Source organism: Eubalaena glacialis, chromosome 7 (genome assembly GCF_028564815.1).
Source record: "Eubalaena glacialis isolate mEubGla1 chromosome 7, mEubGla1.1.hap2.+ XY, whole genome shotgun sequence".
Lineage (NCBI taxonomy): Eukaryota > Metazoa > Chordata > Mammalia > Artiodactyla > Balaenidae > Eubalaena > Eubalaena glacialis.
Window position 1 is genome coordinate 59,989,514 of NC_083722.1, and position 12,296 is coordinate 60,001,809.

Here is a 12,296-nt window from a genome sequence, read left to right on the forward strand (position 1 = left end):
GCTATTCGGGGTCTTTTGTGCTTCCATACAAATTGTGAAATTTTTTGTTCTAGTTCTGTGAAAAATGCCAGTGGTAGTTTGATAGGGATTGCATTGAATCTGTAGATCGCTTTGGGTAGTAGAGTCATTTTCACAATGTTGATTCTTCCAATCCAAGAACATGGTATATCTCTCCATCTATTTGTATCATCTTTAATTTCTTTCATCAGTGTCTTATAATTTTCTGCATACACGTTTTTTGTCTCCTTAGGTAGGTTTACTCCTAGATATTTTATTCTTTTTGTTGCAATGGTAAACGGGAGTGTTTTCTTAATTTCACTTTCAGATTTTTCGTCATTAGTGTATAGAAATGCAAGAGATTTCTGTGCATTAATTTTGTATCCTGCTACTTTACCAAATTCATTGATTAGCTCTAGTAGTTTTCTGGTAGCATCTTTAGGATTCTGTATGTATAGTATCATGTCATCTGCAAACAGTGACAGCTTTACTTCTTCTTTTCCGATTTGGATTCCTTTTATTTCTTTTTCTTCTCTGATTGCTGTGGCTAACACTTCCAAAACTATGTTGAATAATAGTGGTGAGAGTGGGCAACCTTGTCTTGTTCCTGATCTTAGTGGAAATGGTTTCAGTTTTTCACCATTGAGGACAATGTTGGCTGTGGGTTTGTCATATATGGCCTTTATTATGTTGAGGAAAGTTCCCTCTATGCCTACTTTCTGCAGGGCTTTTATCATAAATGGGTGTTGAATTTTGTCGAAAGCTTTCTCTGCATCTATTGAGATGATCATATGGTTTTTCTCCTTCAATTTGTTAATATGATATATCACGTTGATTGATTTGCGTATATTGAAGAATCCTTGCATTCCTGGAATAAACCCCACTTGATCATGGTGTATGATCCTTTTAATGTGCTGTTGGATTCTGTTTGCTAGTATTTTGTTGAGGACTTTTGCATCTATGTTCATCAGTGATATTGGCCTGTAGTTTTCTTTCTTTGTGACATCTTTGCCTGGTTTTGGTATCAGGGTGATGGTGGCCTCGTAGAATGAGTTTGGAAGTGTTCCTCCCTCTGCAATATTTTGGAAGCGTTTGAGGAGGATAGGTGTTAGCTCTTCTCTAAATGTTTGATAGAATTCGCCTGTGAAGCCATCTGGTCCTGGGCTTTTGTGTGTTGGAAGATTTTTAATCACAGTTTCAATTTCAGTGCTTGTGATTGGTCTGTTCATATTTTCTATTTCTTCCTGGTTCAGTCTCGGCAGGTTGTGCATTTCTAAGAATCTGTCCATTTCTTCCAGGTTGTCCATTTTATTGGCATATAGTTGCTTGTAGTAATCTCTCATAATCCTTTGTATTTCTGCAGTGTCAGTGGTTACTTCTCCTTTTTCATTTCTAATTCTATTGATGTGAGTCTTCTCCCTTTTTCTCTTGATGAGTCTGGCTAATGGTTTATCAATTTTGTTTATCTTCTCAAAGAACCAGCTTTTAGTTTTACTGATCTTCGCTATTGTCTCCTTCATTTCTTTTTCATTTATTTCTGATCTGATCTTTATGATTTCATTCCTTCTGCTAGCTTTGGGGGGTTTTTGTTCTTCTTTCTCTAATTGCTTCAGGTGCAAGGTTAGGTTGTTTATTCGAGATGTTTCCTGTTTCTTGAGGTAGGCTTGTATTGCTATAAACTTCCCTCTTAGCACTGCTTTTGCTGCATCCCATAGGTTTTGGGTCGTCGTGTCTCCATTGTCATTTGTTTCTAGGTATTTTTTGATTTCCCCTTTGATTTCTTCAGTGATCACTTCGTTATTAAGTAATGTATTGTGTAGCCTCCATGTGTTTGTATTTTTTACAGATCTTTTCCTGTAATTGATATCTAGTCTCATAGCGTTGTGGTCGGAAAAGATACTTGATACGATTTCAATTTTCTTAAATTTACCAAGGCTTGATTTGTGACCCAAGATATGATCTATCCTGGAGAATGTTCCATGAGCACTTGAGAAAAATGTGTATTCTGTTGTTTTTGGGTGGAATGTCCTATAAACATCAATTAAGTCCATCTTGTTTAATGTATCATTTAAAGCTTGTGTTTCCTTATTTATTTTCATTTTGGATGATCTGTCCATTGGTGAAAGTGGGGTGTTAAAGTCCCCTACTATGATTGTGTTGCTGTCGATTTCCCCTTTTATGGCTGTTAGTATTTGCCTTATGTATTGAGGTGCTCCTATGTTGGGTGCATAAATATTTACAATTGTTATACCTTCCTCTTGGATCGATCCCTTGATCATTATATAGTGTCTTTCTTTGTCTCTTGTAATAGTCTTTATTTTAAAGTCTATTTTGTCTGATATGAGAATTGCTACTCCAGCTTTCTTTTGATTTCCATTTGCATGGAATATCTTTTTCCATCCCCTCACTTTCAGTCTGTATGTGTCTCTAGGTCTGAAGTGGGTCTCTTGTAGACAGCATATATATGGGTCTTGTTTTTGTATCCATTCAGCCAGTCTGTGTCTTTTGGTGGGAGCATTTAATCCATTTACATTTAAGGTAATTATCGATATGTATGTTCCTATTCCCATTTTCTTAAATGTTTTGGGTTTGTTATTGTAGGTGTTTTCCTTCTCTTGTGTTTCTTGCCTAGAGAAGTTCCTTTAGCATTTGTTGTAAAGCTGGTTTGGTGGTGCTGAACTCTCTCAGCTTTTGCTTGTCTGTAAAGGTTTTAATTTCTCCATCAAATCTGAATGAGATCCTTGCTGGGTAGAGTAATCTTGGTTGTAGGTTCTTCTCCTTCATCACTTTAAGTATATCCTGCCACTCCCTTCTGGCTTGCAGAGTTTCTGCTGAAAGATCAGCTGTTAACCTTATGGGGATGCCCTTGTGTGTTATTTGTTGTTTTTCCCTTGCTGCTTTTAATATATTTTCTTTATATTTAATTTTGGATAGTTTGATTAATATGTGTCTTGGCATGTTTCTCCTTGGATTTATCCTGTATGGGACTCTCTGTGCTTCCAGGACTTGATTAACTATTTCCTTTCCCATATTAGGGAAGTTTTCAACTATAATCTCTTCAAATATTTTCTCAGTCCCTTTCTTTTTCTCTTCTTCTTCTGGGACCCCTATAATTCGAATGTTGGTGCGTTTAATGTTGTCCCAGAGGTCTCTGAGACTGTCCTCAGTTCTTTTCATTCTTTTTTCTTTATCCTGCTCTGCAGTAGTTATTTCCACCATTTTATCTTCCAGGTCACTTATCCGTTCTTCTGCCTCAGTTATTCTGCTATTGATCCCATCTAGAGTATTTTTTTTTTTTCAAATTTATTTATTTATTTATGGCTGTGTTGGGTCTTCGTTTCTGTGCGAGGGCTTTCTCTAGTTGTGGCAAGCGGGGGCCACTCTTCATCGCGGTGCGCGGGCCTCTCACTATCGCGGCCTCTCTTGTTGCGGAGCACAGGCTCCAGACGCGCAGGCTCAGTAATTGTGGCTCACGGGCCCAGCTGCTCTGCGGCATGTGGGATCTTCCCAGACCAGGGCTCGAACTCGTGTCCCCTGCATTAGCAGGCAGATTCTCAACCACTGCGCCACCAGGGAAGCCCTAGAGTATTTTTAATTTCATTTATTGTGTTTTTCATTGTTGCTTGGTTCTTCTTTAGTTCTTCTACGTCCTTGTTAAATGTTTCTTGCATTTTGTCTATTCTATTTCCAAGATTTTGGATCATCCTTACTATCATTATTCTAAATTCTTTTTCAGGTAGACTACCTATTTCCTCTTCATTTGTTAGGTCTGGTGTGTTTTGACCCTGCTCCTTCATCTGCTGTGTGTTTTTCTGTCTTCTCATTTTGCTTATCTTACTGTGTTTGGGGTCTCCTTTTCACAGGCTGCAGGTTTGTAGTTCCCGTTGTTTTTGGTATCTGTCCCCAGTGGCTAAGGTTGGTTCAGTGGGTTGTGTAGGCTTCCTGATGGAGGGAACTAGTGCCTGTGTTCTGGTGGATGAGGCTGGATCTTGTCTTTCCGGTGGGCACGTCCACATCTGGTGGTGTGTTTTGGGGTGTCTGTGGCCTTATTATGATTTTAGGCAGCCTCTCTGCTAATGGATGGGGCTGTGTTCCTGTCTTGCTAGTTGTTTGGCATAGGGTGTCCAGCACTGTAGCTTGCTGGTCGTTGAGTGAAGCTGGGTCTTGATGTTGAGATGGAGATCTCTGAGAGATTTTCGCCGTTTGGTATTACGTGGAGCTGGGAGGTCTCTTGTGGACCAGTGTCCTGAAGTTGGCTCTCCCACCTCAGAGGCACAGCCCTGATGCCTGGCTGGAGCACCAAGAGCCTTTCATCCACACGGCTCAGACTGCCATCAAGAAGAATAACCCACGGAAATATCTGCGCAGTGTAGAAGATGGAGAAACTGTGGAGTTTGATGTGGTTGAAGGAGAGAAGGGTGCAGAAGCAGCCAACGTGACTGGCCTGGACGGCCTTCCCGTGGAAGGGAGCCGATATGCTGCAGATCGGCGCCGCTACAGACGCGGCTCCCTAAACTATTTGAGTGCAGCCTCAGAACAATCTGACAACCCGGACAGCAAGATGTGCAAATCCTTCCAAAGTACACAGAGGCAAGAACGTTAAACCAGAGCAGTGATTTTCAAACCTAGTATCACCACCAATTACCTCTAAAACTACTGGAATATTCAAAAACCATTCATTTTAATGCAGTATGATTTTTAAAGTTAATATATGCCCCTACTGGCTTTGCTAAATGGGCCAGGTGGCCCCAAAATCCTGGGACATCACGGCTGGAGGCTAAACACTACCTTCTCAAAGTATGTTAACGCAGATCAAGACAAAAGCAAGCCCTGGAAATCTAGTCCCTAAAGGTCCACCCTGGGTGGGCTGTGGTGGGTCTGAAGTCAGGGTGGGCATGTCTGCTGACCCAGGAGACAAAGACTGATGGTTGCAGACAGCAGGGCAAATGATAAACGTACTAACTCAAGGACAAGGCTATGAGCAGGTAGAGAACTATGAATTATAACAGTAGCAAACACTGGCCAAAACAGAACTAAGTCCTGGTTTGATTTCTTCTCTGCCATGCATTCCTTTGCTTACTCATTCAATAATACTTGCTGAACCTTTATTATATGCCACACCCTGTTCTAGGCACTGGCAATACAGCAGTGAACAAGACAGGTGAAATTATTCTCTGTCCTCAGGGAGCTAACACCTAGTGCAGAAAGACAAGAGAGTAAAATACAGAGCATGTCAGCTGGCGGTTAAGTGTTAAGGAGGAAAAGCAAGGAAGGGAGATGGGAATTAGAAGCTGGAAGAGGGAGTAAGTCACTTCCCACAGAGATGTAAATGTCTGGTTCCAAGTTTTAAATGATCTCTCTCCCCTCAAAGAACTCTAGGATAATTACGTTAATGGAGTCCCAGAGTCATCCCAGCATTCAAAAATTAGACCAAGAATTTTATGGACCAGAAAGGGTCCATTTACCAAGGGGCAAATTGAAGATCCAATAATAGCTCCCACTTCCCAGGATCCTGAACTATTCTCAGCCCCTTATACACCAGTGTCTTCATTTAATCCCCACACTGAACTAATGAGAAGCATAGGGGTAACACCATCTTCGACATTTAACAGATGGGAAAATGGAAGCCCAGTGCAATAAGGGAACTGGCCCAAGGTAACAGGTGTGCTAAATGCTGACGTCAGGACACACTGCTCTAATTTTCCAAATAAATGTCCATTGGTGGCCTGAGGTTTTCTTTTGCCAACACTCATCTTCCTTATCCTATTCAAGATTTGCCTTTCAGTGTTTTACTGAGTTCTCACAACCCCACCAATCACCTGAAAAAGAATTAGAAGCTGGTTCCATATTTTTTTTTTTGGCCGTGCAGCTTGTGGGATCCTAGTTCCCCAAACTGGGATTGAACCCGGGCCCCCTGCAGTGGAATCACAGAGTCCTAACCACTGGACCACCAGGGAATTCCCTAAATATATTTTTAATATTTGTAGCACCTACCTCTTCCGGAAATTGTATTCATTTGTTTAGAGGCATTTACTCCTTAATGCCATCTTACAAATCTCTACCATGCTGTAATGTCTGAGATATTTTCTTTAAAGAACTATAATAACGGATTATAGAAACTCCTTAATGGGTATTCCCTCCACTGCCCTCCCCACTTCCCCCGGCTCTGATTACTTCACACTTTCTCAGCCAATGAGAGAGCCAAGTGTCCTGGACATGCTCTCCTGAGCGTGTCCCACCTGTGTAGTTTTCCCTCCTGTCACCTCTGTTTATGTCATTTATTTTGTGTTCTGGCCACACCACCTTCCTCAGGGCATGGGGATGAGGATGAGAGTACTACAAATAAGTTAAGGCAGAATATGATACTGAACGGTAAAATATAAGCATTACAGAAACTTGAGGACGTGCAAGCAGACACCAGAGTAAAGTGGTGACTAGGGGGTGACTGGTGCAAAGCCCTAGGAGCCGGTGGAGGATGTCATCAGCAGCGTGGCAGTCTGGGAACACTCACCAAGGACTTCGAGGCTGGAGATTTCTCATTAACTGCAGGCAATTTGAAAAGAACTGCAAAGGAACACACCATGAGGCCCCCAAATGCAGGGAGCTTGACCCAGCCCACCTACTTGCACCAAGGCAGTTCCCTGGACTGGGGAAGGGTGGGCTCCTTCCACTTCTGAATCCTGCGACCCCTCCACTACTTGATGAGAAGATGCCCATGTGTTTTAAACACTGGAGTAGCTCCAGAGTAGCTGGAATGGTGCCTCTGAATAATTAAATGGACAAATGAATATATTTTCCAAGTTTCCGTCTTTGTCCTCCTCCCTCTTCCTTTTCACTGATCCAGATCTTCCTTTATAAGACCCCTTGAGAAGAAACTATGCAGTCACAGCCATCACAGATTTTCTCCGGATCACTAAATGGAGCCTTGGCCACAGCTGGGGGAACACAGATGTGGGAAACAAAACCTAACACTGAGACATTAACCATTAGAAAGAGACAATGCTTTTGGAGTCAGTGGTAGACTTCAAAACTGATGCATCTACTATGATGAGAACAAACATTGGCAGGCAGCTATAAACCACAGTAAACAAACTCAATAAAGATGAGACCTTAGCAGCACACACAGTACATTTCACCTGTGTAGCCTGCAATCAGGTACATGTTGTTGTTATTATTACTATTATCATTATTATAAATTTTGCCTTTTCTCAATCTGGCCTTCAACCTAAATACTCCAGTAGATTTAGATACACAAAAGCATCAGTTACTCCAATTCCCCCTAAATCCACTCCAAAGAACAAATCCTTTAATATACATTGCAGGTAAAATGCCATCCCCAAGTGAAATAACAGTAATCCAGGGTAAAAGCTCTGTTGGCCTCATAAGCTACTTGGGAAAAAAAGCATTAAAGGTGACTGTCCAACACACAAACCAAATGCTATCACCAGCAAGGCATGGTGAGGTGCCATTAACAACGCAATTACCAGGAACTGAAATCAGATTCAGTCCTCTCATCTTCCTCCTCTCGGCACTCGACCCATCCTTTCAGCTCTCCAAGAATTGAAGGGGAAAAGGGAGAGGCAAGAGCAGACACGGGCTATTTTAAGAAATAAAAAGATTCAAAAGTTAAGGTGCAACTTCCACTAACACAGTAGCAGATCTCCAAGGAAAGCCCGGTGAAAGTTCTCTGTCTGTAATATCAACTCAGGTTCCATAGGTAGGAAGTCATCTTCCTCTTAGTTGAGTTTCATGTAAATAACTGCCTGCTGTTTCAGCCGTAAACAATCTGAAACTTACAAAGGGAGAGAGGACCACGCACTCTACTAACCAGCAGAGAGAAGCAAGAGTTCCCAGGGTGTGATTCAAATCTCACAAGCATCCTTAAGAACCCCAAGTCCTAATATCCAAGGGCTATTAAGGACCAGACACAAGATCTCATCAACAACCTCTCCAAAAAGCCCCATTCTCCTTGCATGGATATTTGTATTTTCCTTTGACTTGCTTTTGAAAAACAAAGTTAAAAAATGTCAGCAGCAGTACCCCATCTGCTCCTTTCAAGTGTTCCTCACTATTCTCACTACTCAGTCCACACAGCACCGCGACCCCTTCCCTTGACACCCATCCTTCCACGTGTCCATAACTAGGCTTCCCAACTGTGAGGGTAGAGTGAGCAGGGAACTTCAAAAAACACCTAAAGGGGGAAAATAATAATAATAATTTAAATAGCGACCTGCCATTTCGAAAGGGGAGAGGGTGTCAAAGGAAAGCAAAAAACAAAAAAAAACCTAAACTTCCGTCGCAGAGATTGGAGGTTCCCGGCCACCAACTGGGCAGGGGGCTAGCATGCGCGCCGGAAGCCGCCGAGGATAAGTGGCTGGTTTCTGGTGGTGGTGGTGGTGTCTTTAAACGACAAAGTTTTAAATGAACTATGATATGGGGAGAATTGCTGTGATGGGACCACATGTACTAGCTCTTTCATCCAGGCGTCAAGCACGCCCCCTCTGCCTCCCGTCCTCAGCCATTCTCCAGGAGAACGGGAAACCGCTAGCAGGCAGGGCCCGGGGACCAGCGCGCTCGCCCGCCCGCCGCTCCAGTCCGAGCAGAAGCCAGGGCTCTCCCTCCCTCCCCTCCACTGCGATGCGGTCCCGGGGTGGGGCGGGGGGTCGCCGAGGGGAGCGGGGACGCGGGAAGGGCCCGGGTGCCGAGGCGGCCCCGGCTCGCCGGCGGCCCGATCGCGCGCGCACACACTCACACTCACAACAAGCGGCGCGCGGGGAGGGGCGGGGGGCCGGCGCGTTACCTGTTCTGCCAGCCCTGGAGGAGGTTGGTGTATTTGCTGAGCACGCCCTCGAGCGCCGGCTCCCTCCGCCGGCCGCTTCCTCCGCACGGGCTAGCGGCCACCGAGCCCGGGCTACTGCGGCTGCCCCCACCGCCGAGCGCGGCGGCCGCCGACCGACCGGAGACCCCCCGGCCCGCTAGGGAGCAGGAGGGCGAGGAGCCGGCCGAGGTGGCGCGGCTGCTGCTGCGGCTGCTGCTGTTGCTGCCCCCGCCGCCGTCTGCGCCCTGGGCCGCCCTCTCCATGGTTCGCGCACGCCTGGGACGCGGGGGCCCGCAGCGGTGGCGACCCCGGCGCTGGAGCTCCTGGCGCGGCGGCGGCTACAGCTCCGGGCACCCGGGCCGCGCGTGGCTGCTCCAAATCCCCGGGAAACGCCTGACTCATACAGGAGGAAGAGGAGGAGGAGGCAAAGGAGAGCTGGGAAGGAAGCCAACCGGGCTGGATGCAGCTGCGGCCGCCCCTCCTCCCGCCACGGCCCGGGCCCCGGCCCCTCCCTCCGCACTAGTTTCCCCGGCAAGTTCGGAGCGGGTGGCCGGTTCGGCAAGCCCTCCTCCGGTTCCTCCTCCTCTGCTTTTCAGTCCCCGCGGCCGCTCAGGCCCGGGGCTCGGGGCGCTCCCGGCGCCGATGCGCAGGGTGGGCACGCCCGGAATCCACACCCTGCCGCCCCCTCTCGGATGGGAAGGTGCGAAAGGGAATCTCCGCGCGTCACTCCCCACCCCCCACCCACCTCGGGACCTGGAGGGAGGGGCGGTCCCACCCACCGGGTCCACCCGGATATGGACCCGCCCGGCCTAACGCCGGCTCACGCGCACACTCTTCTCAGTTTTCCGCACTGAGCCTGCCCCGGACACACGTACACGGTCACCTGGACATCGACCTCACTGGCCGAGCCAAGAAGCAGGGCAGGGAGGTTCTCCGGGCTCTCCTGTGCGTCTGGGAGGGGAGGGCAGGGCAGGTAAGCTCTCCCGGGGCATTTTCACCCAGCGGAGTTATGGCACAGTGGACACCAGGGCCAGGACCGGAGGCAAGAGAACTCGGGTTCCTGCGAGTGCCTCCTTAAATTGAGCGTCCTAGGCGCCACACTGCCCTCACCCTAATCCCCACCCTGATGGACACACGTAAACCGGGCAAATCCAACCCTACTTGGTGTTATCAGACAGCACGAAGCACCTGGGAACCGGAGGCTCCGAAATGGGTAAGATTGCACTGAAGGCAGGAGAAATCAGAGATACTTAGAAACAGAGGGAAGTATTCTGTCTATTGGCTGTAACTTCTGCCCCCCCCCACCTCCACCCCCTCGCCGCCCCAAGGTACACGGAGCTGCAGCTGGGTTTCTAAATCTAAAGTTGTGTTTTTGCTCTTCCACAAAAGTAGATGGGTTACACTCTCTCCACTGCACTCATCATTTTTGTGCATATAAATATCCAATGCAATCTGGAAGTTTCCAAAATTACCTAGAAAATAGCTTTGAGGATCTCACACTCTCCCCAACACACACACACAAGAAAACAAAAACAAATATTGATAGGTGATCCCCATCTACAAACCCATAACGCAGATAAATAATTCAACAGTTTAAAAATTACTAAATGAAATAGAGTCGGCTTTCATGGGGACAGTTCCCCCAGCCTGACCCCTTTCTAGCTCCATATCCTTCCAGGAAGCTTTCAAAGGTGGGTTAGCTCTAGAAATTTTCATGGAGAAGCTTCTGGAGCTGATGAGAGTTGGTTGTGCCCTGAATAAATTACAATCCCAAGTACCCACACAGTGTAAAAAGAGAAAAATTCTCAAGAGACTGCATGGTAGAAAGGACCAACTTTGAAGCCAGACAGAGCTGAGTTCTAATCTATGACCTTGATCATGTTACCTCTTTTAGCCTTAGTTTTCTCACCTGCAAAATGGGACTGATGATACTACTGGCTGGGATGAACTACATGAGAATGTTTATTTGTTCAAAATACTTACCGCCTCTTCCCCTGGGAGGACTGTTCTCCCTCCACATGACCCTCAGGCTTGGCCATGGAATTCTTTTGGCCAGTGGACTGTGAACAGATATAATAGATGCTATGTCCAAACATAAGTCTAAGAGTCATCACACGGTTCCACCATCTTTCTCTTCCTCCTGCCAGGTGAGCAGCATGTCTCAGATCAGGGCTATCCTTCAGCTTGGGTCCTGGAGTGAGAAGACATGTGACAGAGCTGAAGCCAGTTAGCCTTGGCCATGCCACATGCACAAAATCTTTGCCGCTGAGATTTTAGGAACCATTTTGCCCCACAGCATAACTTTCCCTGAGCCAGCTGGTCAGTGTGTGAGTGTTCTTGAAGCCCTTCATTGGCATGAGGACTGGGAGGTGGGCACATACTGAACAATAATCGTCAGTCTTTATATGCCCACACAGCACCCCTCGTAGGGGCCTGCCACCTGAGGGTCCGGCTAAAAGTGGGGAGGTGCCATCATCTTGTTTCATATTATCGAACCTCTACCACCATTACTCCATCCTACCCAGCCCACCTGTGACTGGATGAGCCAGCCCAGGAAATTCTCACTTTGGACTAAAAAATTGAGACCCTTGAGATAGTCCAGTTGAAGGGGGGAGGGGCTACACTGAAAGGACTAGTCAAGGTCAGAGTCCTAGTCTGTTCTGCCTGCTGTAACAAAATACCACAGACTGGGAGCCTATAAACAACAAAAATGTATCTCTCACAAATCTGGAGGCTGGAAGTCCAAGATCATGGTGCCGGCATGTTCAGGTTCTGGTGAGAACCCTCTTCCAAGCCTCAGACTTCTCACTGTGTCCTCAAGTGGCAGAAGGGTCTTGGGAGCTCTGTGGGGTCTCTTTTATAAGAGCACTAACCCCACCCTCATGAACTAATAAGCACCTCTCAAAGGCCCCACCTCCTAATACCATCACATTGGGCATTAGGATTTCGACATAGGAATTGGGTGGATATTGATAAGGGATTCAAAACTCTCTGCCAAAAAGAAGAAAAAAAAATTTTTTTCCAATGCATTTTGGCCTTGTATTACTTCATATAATGCTTTAATTACTCTTGCAGACAGTGTAGGAATTTTATAGGGAAAGTGAGTAATTTGATCAAGTCACAAAAAAAAAACAAATGAGATATCATAACTCTAATTTTCCTGCATCCCGGTCATGGTAGTAATTAATGTCAAATACATTTTATGTAGAACATGATTGAGGGAGTTTCTCAGAAACTGTGGTTGACAAATATTCAGACTATAGAAGCCAGGGCTGAGCAAGAGCAAGCCAGCTGTGTGGGATCAGAAATGGCCAAAGAGGTAAGTCAGTAGCAAGAGGTGCATGGAGCAGATGTGCTGCAAGAAGAGGCAAGACCATGACAGAGAGAGGAGCACACATGTCCCCACTCTTCCCCGCCTCTTCACCAGGCTTGTGCTTCTTACCCATGGAATTGGGTTTGTTGTTGTTGTTGTTGTTTGTTT

The 12,296-nt window shown here is 46.2% G+C and overlaps 1 protein-coding gene across 5 annotated transcripts in view; it reads right to left on the reverse strand.

Moving 5' to 3' along the window:
* OSBPL10 (oxysterol binding protein like 10) overlaps positions 1–12,296 on the reverse strand; it is a 383,779-nt gene that overhangs the window by 293,083 nt on the left and 78,400 nt on the right. For 2 of the 5 annotated variants that reach the window (XM_061196456.1, XM_061196455.1), the window contains exon 1: positions 8,798–9,528. The exons of 2 other annotated variants lie outside the window; for them this stretch is intronic. In XM_061196456.1, the coding sequence (XP_061052439.1) occupies positions 8,798–9,078 (281 nt within the window). In that variant the 5' untranslated portion in view covers positions 9,079–9,528. Of the gene's footprint in view, positions 1–8,797; positions 9,529–10,798; positions 11,007–12,296 lie in introns of those variants that run through there. One more of the 5 variants, XM_061196454.1, reaches the window with a different exon arrangement.